This window comes from Oenanthe melanoleuca, chromosome 25 (genome assembly GCF_029582105.1).
Source record: "Oenanthe melanoleuca isolate GR-GAL-2019-014 chromosome 25, OMel1.0, whole genome shotgun sequence".
Lineage (NCBI taxonomy): Eukaryota > Metazoa > Chordata > Aves > Passeriformes > Muscicapidae > Oenanthe > Oenanthe melanoleuca.
Genome location: NC_079358.1, coordinates 8,606,474 through 8,633,090, shown reverse-complemented (window position 1 = coordinate 8,633,090; position 26,617 = coordinate 8,606,474). Strand labels below are relative to the sequence as shown.

Genomic DNA, 26,617 nt, shown 5'->3' with positions numbered 1-26,617 from the left:
AACTACAACAAGCAGCTCAAGAGCACATACATATCAAAAACACAAGTCCCATCTTTTGCACAGTTGAGATCCTTTATAAAAAAATTCTCCGATAACTGAAATGGAGTTGATTCTCCACCTGGGTCTGTGTGCAGATTGCGGGAACAACCCAATACCACCTCCCTTGCTTTCCAACACTGTTCAGTCCTCACGGTACTGACAGGCTGGGTGCAGCTGAAATGGCACAGGTCTTCCCCTGCTACAAAGTGCACAGAAAACCCCCAACTCCTCCAGAATCAGGGAATCTGAATTGCCGACTATGCCAATTAAATGTCAGGGTCCACACCACATGCAGAGTCCTGGTGGGTTCTTTTAGGGATCTCAAAGCGCAAAAGACACAGCAGGGGACAAACCCAGCTTACTTTTGCAAAAGATGCACTTTTATTTAGTGCCAACACAATGCGATAGAGGGACAGAGAGAGACAGAGACAGAGACAGAGACAGAGACAGAGACAGAGACAGAGACAGAGACAGAGACAGAGACAGAGAGACAGAGACAGAGACAGAGACAGAGAGAGAGAAAAGGGGTTGGGATTAGAGCTACCAAGATGGGCAGACGATCCTCCTGGAAGCAGCCAATAGATGTCCATTGCTGTCCAGGGAGATCTCAGGGGTCTTTAGTTTGAGGGTGTCTTTTATATTCTTTTCCAAGGTGTCGGGTGACTGGCCAAAATGTGGGAAGATTTATGGACTATTGTATGTGGAGATCGTTGCTTCAAGAAGCAGGTGGAAAGAAGACGCTGTGCAGGTGGCCTGGGTGGGAGCAGTGCACCATGGCAAGCTCCAGGCACACAAAGAGTCCTTGTGACCAGTTCTGCAGCAAGTCGCCTGCGTAGGAGCAGCACACGGTGACCAGCTCATTGTTCTCACACCTGTGGGAGCAGACAGGCCCTGCTTGGGATGGGCACCACCTGAGAACAGTCACTTGGCATTCTTTCCTTCCCTGGCCAGAGCCTTTAAACTGCAGTTCTTTAGGCCTCAGTCGAGGGTAGTTGGGCAGAGCAAGCGAGAGGCTTTTAGATGGACTCTTACACCTTTCTTCTTCTCTTCTTCTTTATCTTCCTCTTCTTCTTATCTCCTGTGCTGGTAGTGGTGATGATGATGGTGGGGGAGGAAGGGAGAGCAACGAGAGAGGAGGGAGAGAGAGCTCTGGCTCCAATACATGGATTTTTATTGACAAATTTTCCAATGATCAGAAAACAGGAACCTGAAGCATGTCTCCTAAACCTTTGAGAATTCTGGTTCTCCATTCCAAAACTTATGTCTAACTTGTGCACATCACCATTGTTTTCTCTCTGAAGAATATAAAAACTATTTTAACTCTATTTTTAGTCTGTCTAGAACTGTGTTTTTAAGCTCTCAATGCAGCTTGTTTTTAGCACCACACTCTAAAACATTCATTTTTTGAGGCACTTAAGAGATATTTCTACATACTTCAAACTAAGATTTATACTTCTACTTCATATCGTTGCAAGTTAATATTACTACTTACCCAAACTAAAGCTCCGACCTCGATTTCATATTGCCGTGGCTTAATGTATTTTATTTCTCAGAAGCTTTTTAATTCGAATTTGGCATTCTGCTCTCTCTCAAAGGGACTGAGAGATGCTTCTGTGTCACACATTGCAACTACTGGGAATGGGGACTGGGAGATGGGATCGGGAATGGAAAGAGGAACACGGATTGGGAATACAAGAATGGGACACGGAATATGGAAATAGCAATTGGGGAAAGAGAATATGGAATGAGGATTTAGAAGATGGGACAGGGAATGGAAATTGGAATCTGGGAACTGCACTGGAAATACAGAAATGGAAATGTTGTATGTACATATCTGTGAGAGCTTCCTGTCAAATCCTTATCCTTCCAAACACACGGGGAATATGGGACTGGGAATATGGGAACGACAACCGGGCAGAGAATACGGGACAGGGAGAGGGAAGGAGAGTGGGAATGGGAATTGGAGTGGGATGGGAGGCAGGAGGATGTGGAGCCCCCAGCCAGGTGTCTTCCCAACACGGATCAGCGGCACCAGGGATCAGCGGGGCTCTGCCCACCGGGGGTCACTGGGGATCATCCAGCGCGGATCCTGCCCTGGGGAATGGAGCTGGAGCAGCGCACGGAGCTCTTCCCGCACTCGGGGCACTCGCAGGGCTTCTCTCAGTGGAGACTCCGTTGGGGTCTGGTCAAGTGAGAGCTGTGTGCGAAGCTCTTCCCACACTCGGGTTATTTGTGGGGTCTCTCCCCAGTGTGCATGCGCCGGTGCTGGATGAGGGTGGAGTTTTTCTTGAAGCCTTTGCCGCAGTCATGACATTCATAAGGCCTCTCATCCCAGTGACTGCGATAGTGCAGGAGCAGACTGGAGCTGGTCTGAAACCTCTTCCTGCATTTATCACACTCGTAGGGTCTCTCCCCAGTGTGGATGCGCCGGTGCTTGACGAGGCTGGAGTTTTGCTTGAAGCCCTTCCCGCAGTCAGGACATTCATAAGGCTTCTCATCCTTGTGAGTGCGATAGTGCAGGAGGAGACTGGAGCTGGTCTGAAACCTTTTTCTGCATTTATCACACTCGTAGGGTCTCTCCCCAGTGTGGATGCGCCGGTGCTTGACAAGGCTTGAGTTTTGCTTGAAGCCCATCCCGCAGTCATGACACTCATAAGGCCTCTCATCCTTGTGGGTGCGATAGTGCAGGACGAGATTGGATCTGGTCTGAAACCTCTTCCTGCATTTATCACACTCGTAGGGTCTCTCCCCAGTGTGGCTCCTCTCGTGGGTCTTCAGGTGTGAGCTACGGCTGAATCTCTTCCCACACACCCCACACTCGTAGGGTCTCTCCCCAGTGTGGATCCTCCGGTGCACTGTCAGGTTTGAGCTCTTCCTGAATCTCTTCCCACACTCCCCACACTCGTAGGGTCTCTCTCCAGTGTGGATCTTCCGGTGCACGCTCAGGTTTGAGCTCTTCCTGAATCGCTTCCCACACTCCCCACACTCGTAGGGCTGTTCCCCCGTGTGGAGTCTCTGGTGTTTGGTCAGTTCTGATCTGCAGCTGTAGCTTTTCCCACACTGAGAGCACTTGTGGGGCTTCTCCCCACGGTGAAGCTGCTCACGCAGCCCCAGCTCCGAGCTCCGGCCGCCTCCCCGGCCCGGGCTGGCTCTTTCCTGCTGGGATCCCCGGGCTGTGCGTTTGCAGCCGCTCCTGCTGCGGGATCTGCGGGGTTTTTCCTCCCCGTTGCATTCCTGCGCCGTGGAGTCGCTGCAAACGGCCTCTTGCCCGAGTCTGTGCCGCGGGGATTTGTCCTCCCTGCTGGCCGTGCTCAGCTCCTTGTCTGGGGGAGGAAGGACAAGGACACGATGGGATTTGCCTCCGTGCCACAGGCAAGGGCAAGGAGATCCCCCCAGGGTTGTGCTGCAGCTGGGGCCGTGCAGGGCTGGGAGATGGAGCAGGACACAGGGGGAAAGGGGCACTGACTTCCTCCTCACCTCCCTGCGGCTCCCGGGACATCGACCGCGTCCTCATGGCCTCCTTCTCCTCCTCCTCGCTGCCAAGCTATGGGAAATCCTGGTATGGTGGGAAAACAAGGGCTGAGCGCGTTGGGTTTGATGGTGGCGCTGCCCGAGGGCAGCTGGAGAAGTCAGCGCCCCTTTCAGCCTCGGGGGCCCGGAGCCCGCTCAGCACCGAGCTCCCGCACCCCTCCAGGCTGCCGGGGGTCCCCCGGCTCCGGGATCGCCCCTGGCCGCTCTCCCCGCTCCGGGGCTCCCGCCTTCCCCCCCGGCTCTACCGGGGATCCCCAGAGCCGATATCGCCCCCTCCTCGCCGGTACCGGGCGATCGCCACGCGGCACCGCCAAGATCCCGCCAGGGCCATTCCCGCCTCGGCTTTGGGCTCCGGCAACGTCCGAACATGCCCCGAACCGCAAAATAAAACCCTCCCGGAGCCCCCCACGATGGATTTCGGGCGAGCTCCCCCTCCCCGCTCACCTGCGGGTTTTTGGGGGGCGATGCTGCCGCACCCGGGGGAAGCTGCGCTCTGTGCGGGCGGGCGGCAGAAGCGCCTGGTTCCAAAATCGCTCCTCCTCTTCCTGCCGCTCCTCCCGTGTCCCTCCTCTTCCTCCCGCTGCTGCTCTTCCTCCTCTTCCCGCTCCTCCTCTTCCTCCCCGCTCCTCCTCCGCTCCGGCCCGGGCAGGTGCCGACACCCAAAAGCAGCCGCGCTCTGGCCCGGGCGGGGTCGGGGCAGCTGCCACCCGCGCGGCGCTGCGAGTGATACTGGGAGCGCTGGGAATGACACGGAGAGCAGCGGCAGCGATGCTGAGAGCCCCGGGCAGGAACTGGGAGCGCTTTCCCTGCCAGTGCCGCTCTTACTGGGAGCGCTGGGAGGGAACTGGGAGCAAAGAGCGCCCGGCCACGAGCTAAGCTGGCGGTGGGCCGAGCCAGAGGGCGTGGTTATGCAAATCAGGGAGCGACCGCGAGCTGGGATTGGTGGGCGGGAGCGGCGCGGGGTCGCCGCGGTCACTGGAGCGCCGTGAGGGGAACGGAGCGATGGCGGCGGCGTCCGGTGAGAGGGGACAGGGAGCGGGAATGGGGACAGGGAATGGGAATGGGGACAGGGAGCAGGAATGGGGACAAGGAATGGGAATGGGGAAAGGGAATGGGGACAGGAAATGGGAATGGGGACAGGGAGCGGGAGTGGGGACAGGGAGCGGGAATGGGGAAAGGGAATGGGGACAGGGAATGGGAATGGGGACAGGGACCGGGAATGGGTACAGGGATCAGGAATGGGGACAAGGACCGGGAATGGGGATAGGGATCGGGAATGGTGACAGGGAACGGGAATGGGGACCGGGATCGGGAATGGGGACAGGAAACGGGCATGGGGACAGGGAAGGGGAATGGGGACAGGGAGCGGGAATGGGGACAGGGAACGGGAATGGGGACAGGGAATGGGAACCGGGAATGGGGACCGGAAATAGGAATGGGGACAGGGAATGGAAACCGGGAACGAGAGTGGGGACAGGGACTGGGGACTGGGAATGGGGAAAGTTAAAGGGAATGGGGACAGGGAATGGGGATAGGGAGCTGGGATGGGGACACGGACTGGGAAGAGGGACAGGTATCGGGAATATGGGACCGAGACCTGTATTGAAACCGGGAAGACGGAAGACAAACGGAGAACCGGCGCCGGGAATTGGCACTGGAAACTGGAATGGGGACAGCGACCGTGACTGTGGGACAGGGAATTCGGAAAGGGACCGGGATATGAGGATTGGCACCAATACCAAAAATGGGACCTGGAATGGGGAAAGTGAACGAGATTGGGACAGGGCAGGGAATTAGGACTGAGTGCAGCAATTCCGGACCTGGAGTGGGAACGGGGACCGGGACTACAGGACTCAGAGCCAGAATATGGGACAGGGACGAGGAGCAGAACCGGGAATAAGGACAGGGAACGGGAATGGGACCGGCTGTGGGGATTGGTTGTGGCTTTAGATCTGCCAAGAGCAGAGCAGCTGCTGTAAAGTTGTTTCTGGGAAAGGCACGTCAGGCTCCAAAGGCAAAGAGCCCAAGGCTCTCCAGTCCCTGTTCAGTCTCCTCCACAAAGTCCCGATGGAAGCAGGAGCAGCTCTCTGCTGCAAGAGGTCGAAGCTGCAGCCTGGTGCAGAGTCTCCAGAGGCAGATGCTCCCTGGCCTTTCTTCTCCTCTTCTTTTCTTCTTCATCTTCCTCTTCTTCTTCTCTCCCGTGCTGGTAGTGCTGATGATGATGGTGGGGGAGGAAGGGAGAGCGACGAGAGAGGAGGGAGTGAGAGCTCTGGCTGCAAGATACGGATTTTTATTGACAAATTTCCCAATGATCACAAAACACAAACCTGAACCATTTCTCCTTAACCTGTTAGAATTGGGGTTCTCCAATATAAACGCTTATGTCTAACTTGTGCACATCGCATTTGTTTTCTCCCTGTACAATATAAGAATGATTTTAACTGTATTTTTATTTTGTCTAGAACTGTGGTTTTAAGCTCTCAATGCAGCTTGTTTTTAGCACCAGACTCTAAGACTTTTACTTTTTGAGGCACTTAAGACGTATTTCTACATACTTCAAACTAAGATTTATACTTCTACTTCATATCGATGCAAGTTAATATTACTACTTACCTAAAGGTTCGACCTCGATTTCATATTTCCGTGGCTTAATGTATTTTATTTCTCAGAAGTTTTTTAATTCGAATTTGGCATTCTGCTCTCTCTCAAATGTACTGAGAGATGCTTCTGTGTCACACATTGCAACAACTGGGAATGGGGACTGGGAGATGGGATCAGGAATGGAAAGAGGAACAGGGAATGGGAATACGGGAATGGGACACGGAATATGGAAATAGCAATTGGGGAGAGAATATGGGATGGGGATTTAGAAGATGGGACAGGGAATGGAAATTGGAATACGGGAATGGGATTGGGAATAGGAAATGGAAATGTTGTACATACATATCTGTGAGAGCTTCCTGTCAAATCCTTATCCTTCCCAACACACAGGGAATATGGGACTGGGAATATGGGAACGACAACCGGGCAGAGAATACGGGACAGGGAGAGGGAAGGAGAGCGGGAATGGGAATTGGAGTGGGATGGGAGGCAGGAGGATGTGGAGCCCCCAGCCAGGTGTCTTCCCAACACGGATCAGCGGCACCAGGGCTCAGCGGGGCTCTGCCCACCGGGGGTCACTGGGGATCATCCAGCGCGGATCCTGCCCTGGGGGATGGAGCTGGAGCAGCGCACGGAGCTCTTCCCGCACTCGGGGCACTCGCAGGGCTTCTCTCAGTGGAGACTGGTCAAGTTACAGCTCTGTAAGAAGCTCTTCCCACACTCGGGACACTCATATGGTCTCTCCTCGGTGTGGATGCGCCGGTGGGTGACAAGGGTTGAGTTTTGCTTGAAGCACATCCCGCAGTCAGGATACTCATAAGGCCTCTCATCCCTGTGAATGCGATAGTGCTCGAGGAGATCTGAGCTGGTCTGAAACCTCTTCCAGCATTTATCACACTCGTAGGGTCTCTCCCCAGTGTGGGTGCGCCGGTGCCTGGCAAGGTGTGAGTTGAGCTTGAAGCCCTTCCCACATTCAGGACACTCATAAGGCCTCTCATCCTTGTGAGTGCGGTAGTGCTCGAGGAGATTGCTGCTGGTCTGAAACCTCTTCCTGCATTTATCACACTCGTAGGGCCTCTCCCCAGTGTGGCTCCTTTGGTGCACTGTCAGCTGTGAGCGATGGCTGAATCTCTTCCCACACTCTCCACACTCGTAGGGTCTCTCCCCAGTGTGGCTGAGACGGTGGATCATGAGAATGGAGCGGTGCTTGAAGGCCTGCCCACAATCAGGACACCTGTAAGGCCTCTCATCTGTGTGAGTGCGATAGTGTTTGAGGAGACAGGCTCTTCGCAGAAAGGTCTTCCTGCATTTATCACACTCGTAGGGTCTCTCCCCTGTGTGGATCCTCTGGTGCACAGACAGGCCTGAGCTGCGGCTGAATCTCTTCCCACACTCTCCACACTCGTAGGGCTGTTCCCCCGTGTGGACTCTCTGGTGTTTGATCCGTTCTGATCTCCACGTGAATCCCTTCCCACATTGCGAGCACTTGTGGGGCTTCTCCCCACGCTGAAGCTGCTCACGCAGCCCCAGCTCCGAGCTCCGGCCGCCTCCCCCGCCCGGGCTGGCTCTTTCCTGCTGGGATCCCCGGGCTGTGCGTTTGCAGCCCCTCCTGCTGCGGGATCTGCGGGGCTTTTCCTCCCCGTTGCATTCCTGCGCCGTGGAGCCGCTGCAAACGGCCTCTTGCCCGAGGCTGTGCCGCGGGGATTTGTCCTCCCTGCTGGCCGTGCTCAGCTCCTTGTCTGGGGGAGGAAGGAGAAGGACACGATGGGATTTGCCTCCGTGCCACAGAGAAGGGCAAGGAGATCCCCCCAGGGCTGTGCTGCAGCCGGGGCCGTGCTGGGCTGGGAGATGGAGCAGGACACAGGGGGAAAGGGGCACTGACTTCCTCCTCACCTGCCTGCGGCTCCCGGGACATCGACATCTTCCTCACGGCCTATAACTCGTCCTCAATGCATCCAAGGTTTGGGAAATCCTGGTTTGGGGGGAAAACAAGGGCTGAGCGCGTTGGGTTTGATGGTGGCGCTGCCCGAGGGCAGCTGGAGAAGTCAGCGCCCCTTTCAGCCTCGGGGGCCCGGAGCCCGCTCAGCACCGAGCTCCCGCACCCCTCCAGGCTGCCGGGGGTCCCCCGGCTCCGGGATCGCCCCTGGCCGCTCTCCCCGCTCCGGGGCTCCCGCCTTCCCCCCCGGCTCTGCCGGGGATCCTTAGAACCGATGTCGCCCCCTCCCCGCTGGTACCGGGCGATCGCCAAGCGGCACCGCCAAGATCCCGCCAGGGCCATTCCCACCTCGGCTTTGGGCTCCTGTAACGTCCGAACATACCCTGAAGCGCAAAATAAAACCCTCGCGGAGGCTCCCACGAGGGATTTGGGGCGAGCTCCCCCTCCCCGCTCACCTGCGGGTTTTTGGGGGGCGATGCTGCCGCACCCGGGGGAAGCTGCGCTCTGTGCGGCCGGGCGGCAGAAGCGCCTGGATCCAAAATCGCTCCTCCTCTTCCTGCCGCTCCTCCCGTGTCCCTCCTCTTCCTCCCGCTGCTGCTCTTCCTCCTCTTCCCGCTCCTCCTCTTCCTCCCGCTCCTCCTCCGCTCCCAGCCCGGCCCGGGCAGGTGTGGGAGCGGCTGCGACCCGCGCGGCGCTGCGAGTGATACTGGGAGCGCTGGGAATGACACGGAGAGCAGCGGCAGCGATGCTGAGAGCCCCGGGCAGGAACTGGGAGCGCTTTCCCTGCCAGTGCCGCTCTACTGGGAGCGCTGGGAGGGAACTGGGAGCAAAGAGCGCCCGGCCATGAGCGCAGCTGGCGCTGGGCGGGGACAGAGGGCGTGGTTATGCAAATCAGGGAGAGACCGCGCGCTGGGATTGGTGGGCGGGAGGGGCGCGGGGTTGCCACTGTCACGTGAGCGCCGTGAGGGGAAGGGAGCGATGGCGGCGGCGTCCGGTGAGAGGGGACAGGGAGCGGGAATGGGGACAGGGAGCGAGAATTGGGACAGGGAATGGGAATGGGACAGGGAACGGGAATGGGGACAGGGAATGGGAATGGGGACAGGAAATGGGAATGGGGACAGGGAACGGGAATGGGGACAGGGACTGGAATAGGGACAGGGACCGGGAATGGGGACAGGGAATGGGAATGGGGACCGGGAATGGGAGCGAGAAGGGGGACAGGGAACGGGAATGGGGACAGTTAAAGGGAATGGCAACAGGGAATGGGGACAGGGAACTGGGATGGGGACACGGAGTGGGAAGAGGGACAGGGATCGGGAATATGGGACCGAGACCTTTATTGAAACCGGGAATACGGAAGACGGAGAACCGGCGCCGGGAATTGGCACTGGAAACTGGAATGGGGACAGCGACCGTGACTGTGGGACAGGGAATTCGGAAAGGGACCGGGATATGAGGATTGGCACCAATACCGAAAATGGGACCGGGAATGGGGAAAGGGAACGAGATTGGGACTGGGCAGGGAATTAGGACTGAGTGCAGCAATTCCGGACCTGGAGTGGGAACGGGGACCGGGACTACGGGACTCAGAGCCAGAATATGGGACAGGGACGAGGAGCAGAACCGGGAATAAGGACAGGGAACGGGAATGGGACCGCCTGTGGGGATTGGTTGTGGCTTTAGATCTGCCAAGAGCAGAGCAGCTGCTGTAAAGTTGTTTCTGGGAAAGGCACGTCAGGCTCCAAAGGCAAAGAGCCCAAGGCTCTCCAGTCCCTGTTCAGTCTCCGCCACAAAGTCCCGATGGAAGCAGGAGCAGCTCTCTGCTGCAAGAGGTCGAAGCTGCAGCCTGGTGCAGAGTCTCCAGAGGCAGATGCTCCCTGGCCTTTCTTCTCCTCTTCTTTTCTTCTTCATCTTCCTCTTCTTCTTCTCTCCCGTGCTGGTAGTGGTGATGATGGTGGTGGGGGAGGAAGGGAGAGCGACAAGAGAGGAGGGAGAGAGAGCTCTGGCTCCAAGATACGAATTATTATTGACAAATTTCCCAATGATAACAAAACACAAACCTGAACCATTTCTCCTTAACGTGTTGGAATTGGGGTTCTCCAATATAAACGCTTATGTCTAACTTCTGCACATCACCTTTGTTTTCTCTCTGAAGAATATAAAAACTATTTTATCTCTATTTTTACTTTGTATAGAACTGTGTTTTTAAGCTCTCAATGCAGCTTGTTTTTAGCATCACACTCTAAGACTTTTACTTTTTGAGGCACTTAAGACGTATTTCTACATACTTCAAACTAGGATTTATACTTCTACTTCATATCGATGAACATAATATTACTACTTACCTAAACTAAAGGTTCGACCTCAATTTCATATTCCCTTGGCTTAATGTATTTTATTTCTCAGAAGTTTTTTAATTTGAATTTGGCATCCTGGTCTCTCTCAAATGTACTGAGAGATGCTTCTGTGTCACACATTGCAACAACTGGGAATGGGGACTGGGAGATGGGATCGAGAATGGAAAGAGGAACAGGGAATGGGAATACGGGAACCAGACAGGGAATATGGAAATAGTAATTGGGGACAGAATATGGGATGGGTATTTAGAAGATAGGACAGGGAATTAAAATTTGAATACGGGAATGAGATTGGAAATAGGAAATGAAAATGTTGTACATACATATCTGTGAGAGCTTCCTGTCAAATCCTTATCCTTCCCAACACACAGGGAATATGGGACTGGGAATATGGGAACGACAACCGGGCAGAGAATACGGGACAGGGAGAGGGAAGGAGAGCGGGAATGGGAATTGGACTGGGATGGGAGGCAGGAGGATGTGGAGCTCCCAGCCAGGTGTCTTCCCAACACGGATCAGCGGCACCAGGGCTCAGCGGGGCTCTGCCCACCGGGGGTCACTGGGGATCATCCAGCGCGGATCCTGCCCTGGGGGTTGGAGCTGGAGCAGCGCACGAAGCTCTTCCCGCACTCGGGGCACTCGCAGGGCTTCTCTCAGTGGAGACTCCGTTGGTGTCGGGTCAAGTTACAGCTCTGTGAGAAGCTCTTCCCACACTCGGGACACTCGTATGGTCTCTCCCTGGTGTGGATGCGCCGATGGGTGACAAGGGTTGAGTTTTGCTTGAAGCACATCCCGCAGTCAGGACACTCATAAGGCCTCTCATCTTTGTGAGTGTGATAGTGCCTGATGAGATCGGAGCTGGTCTGAAACCTCTTCCTGCATTTATCACACTCGTAGGGTCTCTCCCCAGTGTGGCTCCTCTCGTGGGCCTTGAGGTGTGAGATCTGGCTGAATCTCTTCCCACACTCCCCACACTCGTAGGGCCGTTCCCCCGTGTGGACTCTCTGGTGTTTGGTCAGGTCTGATCTCCACCTGTAGCTCTTTCCACATTGCGAGCACTTGTGGGGCTTCTCCCCACGGTGAAGCTGCTCACGCAGCCCCAGCTCCGAGCTCCGGCCGCTTCCCCGGCCCGGTTTGGCTCTTTCCTGCTGGGATCCCCGGGCTGTGCGTTTGCAGCCCCTCCTGCTGCGGGATCTGCGGGGCTTTTCCTCCCCGTTGCATTCCTGCGCCGTGGAGCCGCTGCAAACGGCCTCTTGCCCGAGGCTGTGCCGCGGGGATTTGTCCTCCCTGCTGGCCGTGCTCAGCTCCTTGTCTGGGGGAGGAAGGAGAAGGACACGATGGGATTTGCCTCCGTGCCACAGGGAAGGGCAAGGAGATCCCCCCAGGGCTGTGCTGCAGCCGGGGCCGTGCTGGGCTGGGAGATGGAGCAGGACACAGGGGGAAAGGGGCACTGACTTCCTCCTCACCTGCCTGCGGCTCCCGGGACATCGACATCGTCCTCACGGCCTATTCCTCCTCCTCAATGCATCCAAGATTTGGGAAATCCTGGTTTGGGGGGGAAAACAAGGGCTGAGCGCGTTGGGTTTGATGGTGGCGCTGCCCGAGGGCAGCTGGAGAAGTCAGCGCCCCTTTCAGCCTCGGGGGCCCGGAGCCCGCTCAGCACCGAGCTCCCGCATCCTTCCAGGCTGCCGGGGGTCCCTCGGCTCCGGGATCGCCCCCGGGCGCTCTCCCTGCTCCGGGGATCCCGCCTTCCCCTCCGCCTCTGCCGGGGATCCCCAGAGCCGATATCGCCCCGTCCCCGCCGCTACCGAGCTCGCCACGCAGCACCGCCAAGATCCCGCCAGGGCCATTCCCGCCTCGGCTTTGGGCTCCGGCAACGTCCGAACATGCCCCGAACCGCAAAATAAAACCCTCCCGGAGCCCCCCACGAGGGATTTGGGGCGAGCTCCCCCTCCACGCTCACCTGCGGGTTTTTGGGGGGCGATGCTGCCGCACCCGGGGGAAGCTGCGCTCTGTGCGGGCGGGCGGCAGAAGCGCCTGGCTCCAAAATCGCTCCTCCTCTTCCTGCCGCTCCTCCCGTGTTCCTCCTCTAACTCCCGCTGCAGCTCTTCCTCCTCTTCCCGCTCCTCCTCTTCCTCCCGCTCCTCCTCCGCTCCAGCCCGGCCCGGGCAGGTGCCGACACCCAAAGCAGCCGCGCTCTGGCCCGGGCGGTGTGGGAGCGGCTGCGACCCGCGCGGCGCTGCGAGTGATACTGGGAGCGCTGGGAATGACACGGAGAGCAGCGGCAGCGATGCTGAGAGCCCCGGGCAGGAACTGGGAGCGCTTTCCCTGCCAGTGCCGCTCTTACTGGGAGCGCTGGGAGGGAACTGGGAGCAAAGAGCGCCCGGCCATGAGCGCAGCTGGCTGTGGGCGGGACCAGAGGGCGTGGTTATGCAAATCAGGGAGCGACCGCGCGCTGGGATTGGTGGGCGGGAGGGGCGCGGGGTTGCCGCTGTCACGTGAGCGCCGTGAGGGGAACGGAGCGATGGCGACGGCGTCCGGTGAGAGGGGACAGGGAGCGGGAATGGGGACAGGGAATGGGAATGGGGACAGGGAATGGGGACAGGGAACGAGAATGGGGACAGGGACCGGGAATGGGGACAGGGAATGGGGACAGGGAATGGGAATGGGGACAGGGAATAGGAATGTGGACAGGGAATGGGGACAGGGAACGGGAATGGGGACAGGGACAGGGAATGGGACCGGCTGTGGGGATTGGTTGTTGCTTTAGATCTGCCAAGAGCAGAGCAGCTGCTGTAAAGTTGTTTCTGGGAAAGGCACGTCAGGCTCCAAAGGCAAAGAGCCCAAGGCTCTCCAGTCCCTGCTCAATCCCTGCCACAAAGTTCCGACGGAAGCAGGAGCAGCTCTCTGCTGCAAGAGGTCGAAGCTGCGGCCTGGTGCAGAGTCTCCAGAGGCAGATGCTCCCTGGCCTTTCTTCTCCTCTTCTTTTCTTCTTCATCTTCCTCTTCTTCTTCTCTCCCGTGCTGGTAGTGTTGATGATGGTGGGGGAGGAAGGGAGAGCGACGAGAGAGGAGGGAGAGAGAGCTCTGGCTCCAAGACACGGATTTTTATTGACAAATTTCCCAATGATCAAAAAACAGGAACCTGAAGCATTTCTCCTAAACCTGTTAGAATTGGGGTTCTGTAATACAAACGTTTACATCTAACTTGTGCACAGGTGGTGTTTGTTCTATCTGAAGAATACAGGAAAGTTCTTACTGAATTTTTATACTCTCTAGAGCTCTGGTCTTGAGCTCTCACTGCAGGTTATTTTTCACACCAGATTCTAAGGCTTTTACTTTTAAGGCACTTCAAACATATTGTTACTTACTTCAGACTAAGATTTATACTTCTACTTCATATCTATGCAAACTAATATTTCTACTTAGAAACAAAAGCACAGACCCCTATTTCATGTCTGTGTGGCATAATGTAGTTTCATTTCTCAAAAGGTTTTTAATTTAATTCTTGCATTCTTTCCTCTCACGGAGGGACTCAGAGAGGCTTCTGTGTTCCCAGTCCCACATCTGGGAATGGGGACAGGGACATGGGAACGGGAAAGGAAACAGGAACAGGGAATGGGAGTGTGGGAACGGGACAGGGAATATGGAAATAGCAATTGGAGAGAGAATATGGGATGGGGATTTAGAAGATGGGAAAGGGATTGGAAATTGGAGTACGGGAATGGGATTGGGAATAGGAAATGGAAATGTTGCACATACATATCTGTGAGAGCTTCCTGTCAAATCCTTATCCTTCCCAGCACACGGGGAATATGGGACTGGGAATATGGGAACGACAACCGGGCAGAGAATACGGGACAGGGAGAGGGAAGGAGAACAGGAATGGGAATGGGAATTGGAGTGGGATGGGAGGCAGGAGGATGTGGAGCCCCCAGCCAGGTGTCTTCCCAACACGGATCAGCGGCACCAGGGCTCAGCGGGGCTCTGCCCACCGGGGGTCACTGGGGATCATCCAGCGTGGATCCTGCCCTGGGGGATGGAGCTGGAGCAGCGCACGGAGCTCTTCCCGCACTCGGGACACGCGCAGGGCTTCTCTCAGTGGAGACTCCGTTGGTGTCTGGTCAAGTGAGAGCTCTGTGAGAAGCTCTTCCCACACTCGGGGCATTTGTGGGGTCTCTCCCCAGTGTGGATGCGCCGGTGGTGGATGAGGCTGGAGCTGTGCTTGAAGCCCTTCCCACAGTCATGACACTCATAAGGCCTCTCATCCTTGTGAATGCGATAGTGCAGGACGAGATTGGATCTGGTGTGAAACCTCTTCCTGCATTTATCACACTCGTAGGGTCTCTCCCCAGTGTGGATGCGCCGGTGCAGGACGCGGGTGGAGTTTTGCTTGAAGCGTTTGCCGCAGTCATGACACTCATAAGGCCTCTCATCTGTGTGAATGCGATAGTGCAAGAGCAGACTTGAGCTGGTCTGAAAACTCTTCCTGCATTTATCACACTCGTAGGGTCTCTCCCCGGTGTGGATGAGCCGGTGCTTGACGAGGCTGGAGTTTTGCTTGAAGCCCATCCCACAGTCATGACACTCATAAGGCCTCTCATCCTTGTGAATGCGATAGTGCAGGACGAGACTGGATCTGGTGTGAAACCTCTTCCTGCATTTATCACACTCGTAGGGTCTCTCCCCAGTGTGGCTCCTCTCATGGGCCTTGAGGTTTGAGATCTGGCTGAATCTCTTCCCACACTCCCCACACTCGTAGGGTCTCTCCCCAGTGTGGATCCTCCGGTGCACTGTCAGGTTTGAGCTCTTCCTGAATCTCTTCCCACACTCCCCACACTCGTAAGGCCGTTCCCCCGTGTGGACTCTCTGGTGTTTGATAAGTTCCGGTCTGCACCTGGATCCCTTCCCACATTCCGAGCACTTGTTTGGCTTCTCCCCACGGTGAAGCTGCTCACGCAGCCCCAGCTCCGAGCTCCGGCCGCCTCCCCGGCCCGGGCTGGCTCTTTCCTGCTGGGCTGTGCGTTTGCAGCCCCTCCTACTGCGGGATCTGCGGGGCTTTTCCTCCCCGTTGCATTCCTGCGCCGTGGAGCCGCTGCAAACGGCCTCTTGCCCGAGGCTGTGCCGCGGGGATTTGTCCTCCCTGCTGGCCGTGCTCAGCTCCTTGTCTGGGGGAGGAAGGAGAAGGACACGATGGGATTTGCCTCCGTGCCACAGGGAAGGGTAAGGAAATCCCCCCAGGGCTGTGCTGCAGCCGGGGCCATGCTGGGCTGGGAGATGGAGCAGGACACGGGGAAAGGGGCACTGACTTCCTCCTCACCTGCCTGCGGCTCCTGGGACATCGACATCTTCCTCACGGCCTATTCGTCCTCCTCAATGCAGCGAAAGTTTTGAGAAATCCTGGTTTGGGGGAAAACAAGGGCTGAGCGCGTTGGGTTTGATGGTGGCGCTGCCCGAGGGCAGCTGGAGAAGTCAGCGCCCCTTTCAGCCTCGGGGCCCGGAGCCCGCTCAGCACCGAGCTCCCGCACCCCTCCAGGCTGCCGGGGGTTCCCCCGGCTCCAGGATCGCCCACGGGCGCTCTTCCCGCTCCGGGGCTCCCGCCTTCCCCCCCGGCTCTACCGGGGATCCCCAGAGCCGATATCGCCCCCTCCTCGCCTGTACCGGGCGATCGCCACGCGGCACCGCCAAGATCCCGGCAGGGCCATTCCCGCCTCGGCTTTGGGCTCCGGCAACGTCCGAACGACCCCTGAACCGCAAAATAAAACCCTCTCGGAGCCCCCCACGATGGATTTCGGGCGAGCTCCCCCTCCCCGCTCACCTGCGCGTTTTTGGTGGGCGATGCTGCCGCACCCGGGGGAAGCTGCGCTCTGTGCGGGCGGGCGGCAGAAGCGCCTGATTCCAAAATCGCTCCTCCTCTTCCTGCCGCTCCTCCCGTGTCCCTCCTCTTCCTCCCGCTGCTGCTCTTCCTCCTCTTCTCGCTTCTCCTCTTCCTCCCGCTCCTCCTCCGCTCCCAGCCCGGCCCGGGCAGGTGCCGACACCCAAAAGCAGCCGCGCTCTGGCCCGGGCGGTGTGGGAGCGGCTGCGACCCGCGCGGCGCTGCGAGTGATACTGGGAGCGCTGGGAATGACACGGAGAGCAGCGGCAGCGATGCTGAGAGCCCCGGGCAGGAACTGGGAGCGCTTTCCCTGCCAGTGCCGCTCTTACTGGAGCGCTGGGAGGGAACTGGGAGCAAAGAGCGCCCGACCATAAGCGCAGCTGGCGGTGGGCGGGACCAGAGGGCGTGGTTATGCAAATCAGGGAGCGACCGCGCGCTGGGATTGGTGGGCGGGAGCGGCGCGGGGTTGCCGCGGTCACGTGAGCGCCGTGAGGGGAACGGAGCGATGGCGGCGGCGTCCGGTGAGGGGAAAGGGAACGGGAATGGGGACAGGGAATGGGAATGGGGACAGGGAGCGGGAATGGGGAATGCGATGGGAATGGGAACGGGAATGGGGACAGGGAATGGGAATGGGGACAGGGAGCGGGAATGGGGACAGGGAACGGGAATGGGGAAAGGGAATGGGGACCGGGAACGGGGACAGGGACCGGGAATGGGGAAAGGCAGCGGGAGCTAGAAGGGTGACAGGGAACGGGAATGGGGACCGGGAATGGGAGCGTGAAGGGGGACAGGGAACGGGAATAGGGACACGGAACGGCAATGGGGACAGGGAGCGGGAATGTGGACAGGGAATGGGAATGGGGACAAGGAATGGGAGCGAGAAGGGGGACAGGGAACGGGAATGGGGACAGTTAAAGGGAATGGGGACAGGGAACTGGGATGGGGACAGGGAGTGGGAAGAGGGACAGGGATCGGGAATATGGGACCGAGACCTTTATTGAAACCGGGAATACGGAAGACGAACGGAGAACCGGCGACAGGAATTGGCACTGGAAACTGGAATGGGGACAGCGACCGTGACTGTGGGACAGGGAATTCGGAAAGGGACCGGGATTTGAGGATTGGCACCAATACCCAAAATGGGACCAGGAATGGGGAAAGGGAACGAGATTGGGACTGGGCAGGGAATTAGGACTGAGTGCAGCAATTCCGGACCTGGAGTGGGAACGGGGACCGGGACTACGGGACTCTGAGCCAGAATACGGGACAGGGACGAGGAGCAGAACCGGGAATAAGGACAGGGAACGGGAATGGGACCGCCTGTGGGGATTGGTTGTTGCTTTAGATCTGCCAAGAGCAGAGCAGCTGCTGTAAAGTTGTTTCTGGGAAAGGCACGTCAGGCTCCAAAGGCAAAGAGCCCAAGGCTCTCCAGTCCCTGTTCAATCCCTGCCACAAAGTCCCGATGGAAGCAGGAGCAGCTCTCTGCTGCAAGAGGTCGAAGCTGCAGCCTGGTGCAGAGTCTCCAGAGGCAGATGCTCCCTGGCCTTTCTTCTCCTCTTCTTTTCTTCTTCATCTTCCTCTTCTTCTTCTCTCCCGTGCTGGTAGTGGTGATGATGGTGGTGGGGGAGGAAGGGAGAGCGACGAGAGAGGAGGGAGAGAGAGCTCTGGCTCCAAGACACGGATTTTTATTGACAAATTTCCCAATGATCAAAAAACAGGAACCTGAAGCATTTCTCCTAAACCTGTTAGAATTGGGGTTCTGTAATACAAACGTTTACATCTAACTTGTGCACAGGTGGTGTTTGTTCTATCTGAAGAATACAGGAAAGTTCTTACTGTATTTTTATTCTCTCTAGAGCTCTGGTCTTGAGCTCTCACTGCAGGTTATTTTTCACACCAGATTCTAAGGCTTTTACTTTTAAGGCACTTCAAACATATTGTTACTTACTTCAGACTAAGATTTATACTTCTACTTCATATCTATGCAAACTAATATTTCTACTTAGAAACAAAAGCACAGACCCCTATTTCATGTCTGTGTGACATAATGTAGTTTCATTTCTCAAAAGGTTTTTAATTTAATTCTTGCATTCTTTCCTCTCACGGAGGGACTCAGAGAGGCTTCTGTGTTCCCCAGTCCCACATCTGGGAATGGGGACAGGGACATGGGAACGGGAAAGGAAACAGGAACAGGGAATGGGAGTGTGGGAACGGGACAGGGAATATGGAAATAGCAATTGGTGAGAGAATAAGGGATGGGGATTTAGAAGATGGGAAAGGGATTGGAAATTGGAATACGGGAATGGGATTGGGAATAGGAAATGGAAATGTTGCACATACATATCTGTGAGAGCTTCCTGTCAAATCCTTATCCTTCCCAGCACACAGGGAATATGGGACTGGGAATATGGCAACGACAACCGGGCAGAGAATACGGGACAGGGAGAGGGAAGGAGAACAGGAATGGGAATGGGAATTGGAGTGGGATGGGAGGCAGGAGGATGTGGAGCCCCCAGCCAGGTGTCTTCCCAACACGGATCAGCGGCACCAGGGCTCAGCGGGGCTCTGCCCACCGGGGGTCACTGGGGATCATCCAGCGCGGATCCTGCCCTGGGGGATGGAGCTGGAGCAGCGCACGGAGCTCTTCCCGCACTCGGGGCACTCGCAGGGCTTCTCTCAGTGGAGACTCCGTTGGTGTCTGGTCAAGTGAGAGCTGTGTGCAAAGCTCTTCCCACACTCGTGTCATTTGTGGGGTCTCTCCCCAGTGTGCATGCGCCGGTGCAGGACGAGGGTGGAGTTTTTCTTGAAGCCTTTGCCGCAGTCATGACATTCATAAGGCCTGTCATCCCAGTGACTGCGATAGTGCAGGAGCAGACTGGAGCTGGTCTGAAACCTCTTCCTGCATTTATCACACTCGTAGGGTCTCTCCCCAGTGTGGACGCGCCGGTGCTTGACGAGGCTGGAGTTTTGCTTGAAGCCCTTCCCGCAGTCAGGACACTCATAAGGCCTCTCATTCTTGTGAGTGCGATAGTGCAGGAGGAGACTGGAGCTGGTCTGAAACCTTTTTCTGCATTTATCACACTCGTAGGGTCTCTCCCCAGTGTGGCTCCTCTCGTGGACCTTGAGGTGTGAGCTATCGCTGAATCTCTTCCCACACTCCCTACACTCGTAGGGTCTCTCTCCAGTGTGGATCCTCCGGTGCAGATTCAGGTTTGAGCTCTGGCTGAATCTCTTCCCACACTCCCCACACTCGTAGGGCCGTTCCCCCGTGTGGACTCTCTGGTGTTGGGTCAGTCCTGATCTCCACCTGAATCCCTTCCCACATTGCGAGCACTTGTGGGGCTTCTCCCCACGGTGAAGCTGATCACGCAGCCCCAGCTCCGAGCTCCGGCCGCCTCCCCGGCCTGGGCTGGCTCTTTCCTGCTGGGATCCCCGGGCTGTGCGTTTGCAGCCCCTCCTGGTGCGGGATCTGCGGGGCTTTTCCTCCCCGTTGCATTCCTGCGCCGTGGAGCCGCTGCAAACGGCCTCTTGCCCGAGGCTGTGCCGCGGGGATTTGTCCTCCCTGCTGGCCGTGCTCAGCTCCTTGTCTGGGGAAGGAAGGACAAGGACACGATGGGATTTGCCTCCGTGCCACAGGGAAGGGCAAGGAGATCCCCCCAGGGCTGTGCTGCAGCCGGGGCCGTGCTGGGCTGGGAGATGGAGCAGGACACAGGGGGAAGGGGGCACTGACTTCCTCCTCACCTGCCTGCGGCTCCCGGGACATCGACCGCGTCCTCATGGCCTCCTTCTCCTCCTCCTCGCTGCCGAGCTTTGGGAAATCCTGGTTTGGGGGAAAACAAGCGCTGAGCGCCTTGGGTTTGATGGTGGCGCTGCCCGAGCGCAGCTGGAGAAGTCAGCGCCCCTTTCAGCCTCGGGGCACGGAGCCCGCTCAGCACCGAGCTCCCGCACCCCTCCAGGCTGCCGGGGGTCCCCCGGCTCCGGGATCGCCCCTGGCCGCTCTCCCCGCTCCGGGGCTCCCGCCTTCCCCCCCGCCTCTGCCGGGGATCCCCAGAGCCGATATCGCCCCCTCCCCGCCGCTACCGGGCGATCGCCACGCGGCACCGCCAAGATCCCGCCAGGGCCATTCCCGCCTCGGCTTTGGGCTCCGGCAACGTCCGAACATGCCCCGAACCGCAAAATAAAACCCTCCCGGAGCCCCCCACGATGGATTTCGGGCGAGCTCCCCATCCCCGCTCACCTGCGGGTTTTTGGGGGGCGATGCTGCCGCACCCGGGGGAAGCTGCGCTCTGTGCGGGCGGGCGGCAGAAGCGCCTGGTTCCAAAATCGCTCCTCCTCTTCCTGCCGCTCCTCCCGTGTCCCTCCTCTTCCTGCCGCTGCTGCTCTTCCTCCTCTTCCCGCCCCTCCTCTTCCTCCCGCTCCTCCTCTTCCTCCCGCTCCTCCTCCGCTCCCAGCCCGGCCCGGGCAGGTGCCGACACCCAAAAGCAGCCGCGCTCTGGCCCGGGCAGGTGTGGGAGCGGCTGCGACCCGCGCGGCGCTGCGAGTGATACTGGGAGCGCTGGGAATGACACGGAGAGCAGCGGCAGCGATGCTGAGAGCCCCGGGCAGGAACTGGGAGCGCTTTCCCTGCCAGTGCCGCTCTTACTGGGAGCGCTGGGAGGGAACTGGGAGCAAAGAGCGCCCGGCCACGAGCGCAGCTGGCGCTGGGCGGGACCAGAGGGCGTGGTTATGCAAATCAGGGAGCGGCCGCGCGCTGGGATTGGTGGGCGGGAGCGGCGCGGGGTTGCCGCGGTCACGTGCGCGCCGTGAGGGGAACGGAGGGATGGCGGCGGCGTCCGGTGAGGGGAAAGGGAGCGGGAATGGGGACAGGGAACGGGAATGGGGACAGGGAGCGTGAATGGGGACAGGGAATGGGAATGGGGACAGGGATCGGGGATGGGGACTGGGAGCGGGAATGGGAACAGGGAACGGGGATGGGGACAGGGAACGGGAATGGGTACAAGGAGCGGGAAAGGGGACAGGGACCGAGAATGTGGACAGGGAATGGGCATGGGGACCGGGAATGGGAGCGAGAAGGGGGACAGGGAATGGGAATGGGGACAGGGAGTGGGAAGAGGGACAGGGATCGGGAATGGAGACCGAGACCTTTATTGAAACCGGGAATACGGAAGACGAACGGAGAACCGGTGCCGGGAATTGGCACTGGAAACTGGAATGGGGACAGTGACCGTGACTGTGGGACAGGGAATTCGGAAAGGGACCAGGATTTGAGGATTGGCATCAATACCGAAAATGGGACCGGGAATGGGGAAAGGGAACGAGATTGGGACAGGGCAGGGAATTAGGACTGAGTTCAGCAATTCCGGACCTGGAGTCGGAACGGGGACCGGGACTACGGGACTCAGAGCCAGAATACGGGACAGGGACGAGGAGCAGAACCGGGAATAAGGACAGGGAACGGGAATGGGACCGGCTGTGGGGATTGGTTGTGGCTTTAGATCTGCCAAGAGCAGAGCAGCTGCTGTAAAGTTGTTTCTGGGAAAGGCACGTCAGGCTCCAAAGGCAAAGAGCCCAAGGCTGTTCAGTCTCCGCCACAAAGTCCCGATGGAAGCAGGAGCAGCTCTCTGCTGCAAAAGGTCGAAGCTGCGGCCTGGTGCAGAGTCTCCAGAGGCAGATGCTCCCTGGCCTTTTGTCAGGGTCCACACCACATGTGGAGTCCTGGTGGGTTCTTTTAGGGATCTCAACGCACAAGAGACACAGCAGGGGACAAACCAAGTTAACTTTTGCAAAACATGCACTTTTATTTAGTGCCAACAAAATGCGATAGAGGGACAGAGAGAAAAAGAGAGAGAGAGAGAAAAGGGGTTGGGATTAGAGCTACCAAGACGGGCAGACGATCCTCGTCGAACCAGCCAATAGATGTCCATTCCCGTCCGGGGTGATTTCGGGTGTCTTTAGCTTGAGGGTGTCTTTTATATTTTTTTCCATGGTGTCGGGCAACTGGCTAAAAGTTGGGGAGACTTATGGACTATTGTATGTGGAGATCGTTGCTCCAAGAAGTAGGTGGAAACAGGACGCTGTGCAGGTGGCCTGGGTGGGATCAGTGCACCATGGCAAGCTCCAGGCCCACAGGAGCAGTGCACCATGGCAAGCTCCAGGCACACCAACAGTCCTTGTGACCAGTTCTGCAGCAAGTCGCCTGTGTAGGAGCAGCACACTGTGACCAGCTCATTGTTCTCACACCTGTGGGAGCAGACCGGCCCTGGTTGGGATGGGCACCACCTGAGAACAGTCACTTGGCATTCTTCTCTTCCCTTGGCATTCCTCTCTTCCCTTGGCATTCCTCTCTTCCCTGGCCAGCACCTTTACACTGCAGTTCTTTAGGCCTCAGGCGAGGGTCGTTGGGCAGAACATGTGAGAGGTTTTTAGATGGAATCTTACACCTTTCTTCTGCTCTTCTTTCATATTCCTCTTCTTCTCTCCCGTGCTGGTAGTTGTGATGATGGTGGTGAGGGAGAAAGGGAGAGCGACGAGAGAGGAGGGAGAGACAGCTCTGGCTCCAAGGCGCAGATTTTTATTGACAAATTTCCCAATGATCAAAAAACAGGAACCTGATGCATTTCTCCTAAACCTGTTACAATTGGGGTTCTGTAATACAAATGTTTACATCTAACTTGTGCACAGGTGGTGTTTGTTCCATCTGAAGAATAAAAGCAAAGTTCTTACTTTATTTTTATTCTCTCTAGAGCTCTGGTCTTGAGCTCTCACTGCAGGTTATTTTTCAAGCCAAATTCTAAGGCTTTTACTTTTAAGGTACTTCAAATATATTGTTACTTACTTCAGACTAAGATTTATATCTCTACTTTGTATGTATGCAAACTAATATTTCTAATTAGAAACGAAAGCACAGACCTCTATTTCATGTCTGTGTGGCATAATGTAGTTTCATTTCTCAAAAGGTTTTTAGTTCCTGCATTCTTTCCTCTCACGGAGGGACTCAGAGAGGCTTCTGTGTTCCCCAGTCCCACATCTGGGAATGGGGACAGGGACATGGAAACGGGAAAGGAAACAGGAACAGGGAATGGGAGTGTGGGAACCGGACAGGGAATATAGAAATAGCAATTGGAGAGAGATTATGGAATGGGGATTTAGAAAATGGGAAAGGGATTGGAAATTACAATACGAGAATGGGATTGGGAATAGGAAATGCAAATGTTTTATGTACGTATCTGTGAGAGCTTCCTGTCAAATCCTTATCCTTCCCAACACACAGGGAATATGGGACTGGGAATATGGGAAGGACAACCGGGCAGAGAATACGGGACAGGGAGAGGGAAGGAGAGCGGGAATGGGAATTGGAGTGGGATGGGAGGCAGGAGGATGTGGAGCCCCCAGCCAGGTGTCTTCCCAACACGGATCAGCGGCACCAGGGCTCAGCGGGGCTCTGCCCACCGGGGGTCACTGGGGATCATCCAGCGCGGATCCTGCCCTGGGGGATGGAGCTGGAGCAGCGCACGAAGCTCTTCCCGCACTCGGGGCACTCGCAGGGCTTCTCTCACTGGAGACTCTGTTGGTGTCTGGTCAAGTTATGGCTCAGTGAGAAGCTCTTCCCACACTCGAGACATTCGTAGGGTCTCTCCCCAGTGTGGATGCGCCGGTGGGTGACAAGGGTTGAGTTTTGCTTGAAGCACATCCCGCAGTCAGGACACTCATAAGGCCTCTCATCCGTGTGAGTGCGATAGTGCCTGATGAGATCGGAACTGGTCTGAAACCTCTTCCTGCATTTATCACACTCATAGGGCCTCTCCCCAATGTGGCTGCGCCGGTGGGCAGCAAGGGCAGAGTTTTGCTTGAAGCCATTCCCACAGCTGGAGCAGGAGAACGGTCTCTCATCCCTGTGAATTCGATAGTGCTCGAAGAGACTGGAGCTGGTCTGAAACCTCTTCCTGCATTTATCACACTCGTAGGGTCTCTCCCCAGTGTGGGTGCGCCGGTGGGTGATGAGGTGTGAGTTGATCTTGAAGCCCTTCCCACAGTCAGGACATTCATAAGGCCTCTCATCTTTGTGAATGCGATAGTGCTTGAGGAGACTGGAGCTGGTGTGAAACCACTTCCTGCATTTATCACACTCGTAGGGTCTCTCCCCAGTGTGGATCCTTTGGTGCACTGTCAGCTGTGAAGTCTGGCTGAATCTCTTCCCACACTCCCCACACTCGTTGGGCCGTTCCCCCGTGTGGACTCTCTGGTGTTTGGTCAGGTCTGATCTCCACCTGTAGCTCTTCCCACATTGCGAGCACTTGTGGGGCTTCTCCCCACGCTGAAGCTGCTCACACAGCCCCAGCTCCGAGCTCCGGCCGCCTCCCCGGCCCGGGCTGGCTGTTTCCTGCTGGGATCCCCAGGCTGTGCGTTTGCAGCCCCTCCTGCTGCGGGATCTGCGGGGCTTTTCCTCCCCGTTGCATTCCTGCGCCGTGGAGCCGCTGCAAACGGCCTCTTGCCCGAGGCTGTGCCGCGGGGATTTGTCCTCGCTGCTGGCCGTGCTCAGCTCCTTGTCTGGGGGAGGAAGGACAAGGACACGATGGGATTTGCCTCCATGCCACAGGGAAGGGCAAGGAGATCCCCCCAGGGCTGTGCTGCAGCCGGGGCCGTGCTGGGCTGGAGATGAAGCAGGACACAGGGGGAAAGGGGCACTGACTTCCTCCTCACCTGCCTGCGGCTCCCGGGACATCGACCTCGTCCTCATGGCCTCCTCCTCCTCCTCCTCCTCGCTGCTGAGCTTTGGGAGATCCTGGTCTGGGGGGAAAACAAGGGCTGAGCGCCTTGGGTTTGATGGTGGCGCTGCCCGAGCGCAGCTGGAGAAGTCAGCGCCCTTTTCAGCCTCGGCGGCCCGGAGCCCGCTCAGCACCGAGCTCCCGCACCCCTCCAGGCTGCCGGGGGTCCCCCGGCTCCGGGATCGACCCCGGCCGCTCTCCCCGCTCTAGGGCTCCCGCCTTCCCTCCCACCTCTGCCGGGGATCCCCAGAGCCGATATCGCCATCTCCCCGCCGCTACCGGGCGATCGCCACGCGGCACCGCCAAGATCCCGCCAGGGCCATTCCCGCCTCGGCTTTGGGCTCCTGCAACATCCGAACAACCGCTGAAGAGCAAAATAAAACCGTCTCGGAGCGCCCCACGATGGATTTGGGGCGAGCTCCCCCTCCACGCTCACCTGCGGGTTTTTGGGGGGCGATGCTGCCGCACCCGGGGGAAGCTGCGCTCTGTGCGGGCGGGCGGCAGAAGCGCCTGGTTCCAAAATCGCCACTCCTCTTCCTGCCGCTCCTCCCCTGTCTCTCCTCTTCCTCCCGCTGCTGCTCTTCCTCCTCTTCCCGCTCCTCCTCTTCCTCCCGCTCCTCCTCCGCTCCCAGCCCGGCCCGGGCAGGTGTGGGAGCGGCTGCGACCCGCGCGGCGCTGCGAGTGATACTGGGAGCGCTGGGAATGACACGGAGAGCAGCGGCAGCGATGCTGAGAGCCCCGGGCAGGAACTGGGAGCGCTTTCCCTGCCAGTGCCGCTCTTACTGGGAGCGCTGGGAGGGAACTGGGAGCAAAGAGCGCCCGGCCATGAGCGCAGCTGGCGCTGGGCGGGGACAGAGGGCGTGGTTATGCAAATCAGGGAGCGATCGCGGGCTGGGATTGGTGGGCGGGAGGGGCGCGGGGTTGCCGCGGACACGTGAGCGCCGTGAGGGGAACGGAGCGATGGCGGCGGCGTCCGGTGAGAGGGGACAGGAAGCGGGAATGGCAACAGGGAACGGGAATGGGGACAGGGAATGGGAATGGGGACAGGGAACGGGAATGGGGACAGGGAACGGGAATGGGAACAGGGAACGGGAATGGGGACAGGGACCGGGAATTGGGACAGTGACCGGTAATGGGAATGGGGACCGGGAATGGGGACAGGGAATGGGAATGGGGACAGGGGCCGGGAATGTGGACAGGGAATGGGCATGGGGACCGGGAATGGGAGCGAGAAGGGGGACAGGGAACGGGAATGGGGACAGTTAAAGGGAATGGGGACAGGGAATGGGGACAGGGAACTGGGATGGGGACAGGGAGTGGGAAGAGGAACAGGGATCGGGATTATGGGACCAAGACCTTTATTGAAACCGGGAATACGGAAGACGAACGGAGAACCGGCGCCAGGAATTGGCACTGGAAACTGGAATGGGGACAGCGACCGTGACTGTGGGACAGGGAATTCTGAAAGGGACCGGGATTTGAGGATTGGCACCAATACCGAAAATGGGACCGGG

At 57.7% G+C, this 26,617-nt stretch overlaps 4 protein-coding genes and 1 pseudogene across 4 annotated transcripts; all 5 read right to left on the bottom strand.

The window, feature by feature from the left end:
* Positions 1–1,084: 1,084 nt before the first annotated feature.
* LOC130263053 (zinc finger protein 239-like) lies at positions 1,085–4,428 on the bottom strand. The gene is made up of 3 exons (XM_056510515.1): positions 4,015–4,428; positions 3,517–3,595; positions 1,085–3,362 (listed from the first exon to the last, which is right to left on the bottom strand). The coding sequence occupies exons 2-3, from the start codon at positions 3,551–3,553 to the stop codon at positions 2,266–2,268; spliced, it is 1,134 nt and encodes a 377-aa protein (XP_056366490.1). The 5' UTR covers positions 3,554–3,595; positions 4,015–4,428; the 3' UTR covers positions 1,085–2,265.
* Positions 4,429–5,838: 1,410 nt separating this feature from the next.
* On the bottom strand, positions 5,839–8,874 carry LOC130263054 (zinc finger protein 239-like). The gene is made up of 3 exons (XM_056510516.1): positions 8,563–8,874; positions 8,065–8,143; positions 5,839–7,910 (listed from the first exon to the last, which is right to left on the bottom strand). The coding sequence occupies exons 2-3, from the start codon at positions 8,090–8,092 to the stop codon at positions 6,844–6,846; spliced, it is 1,095 nt and encodes a 364-aa protein (XP_056366491.1). The 5' UTR covers positions 8,093–8,143; positions 8,563–8,874; the 3' UTR covers positions 5,839–6,843.
* Positions 8,875–10,948: 2,074 nt separating this feature from the next.
* LOC130262637 (zinc finger protein ZFP2-like) lies at positions 10,949–16,168 on the bottom strand (annotated as a pseudogene).
* A 1,833-nt stretch (positions 16,169–18,001) lies between these two features.
* Positions 18,002–21,038, bottom strand: LOC130263071 (zinc finger protein 239-like). Its single transcript, XM_056510542.1, has 3 exons — positions 20,576–21,038; positions 20,080–20,158; positions 18,002–19,925 (listed from the first exon to the last, which is right to left on the bottom strand). Exons 2-3 carry the CDS (start codon positions 20,114–20,116, stop codon positions 19,081–19,083), a joined length of 882 nt encoding a protein of 293 aa, XP_056366517.1. The 5' UTR covers positions 20,117–20,158; positions 20,576–21,038; the 3' UTR covers positions 18,002–19,080.
* Positions 21,039–22,113: 1,075 nt separating this feature from the next.
* LOC130263051 (zinc finger protein 239-like) lies at positions 22,114–25,944 on the bottom strand. The gene is made up of 3 exons (XM_056510513.1): positions 25,540–25,944; positions 25,039–25,120; positions 22,114–24,885 (listed from the first exon to the last, which is right to left on the bottom strand). Exons 2-3 carry the CDS (start codon positions 25,073–25,075, stop codon positions 23,891–23,893), a joined length of 1,032 nt encoding a protein of 343 aa, XP_056366488.1. The 5' UTR covers positions 25,076–25,120; positions 25,540–25,944; the 3' UTR covers positions 22,114–23,890.
* Between the last annotated feature and the right edge of the window lie 673 nt (positions 25,945–26,617).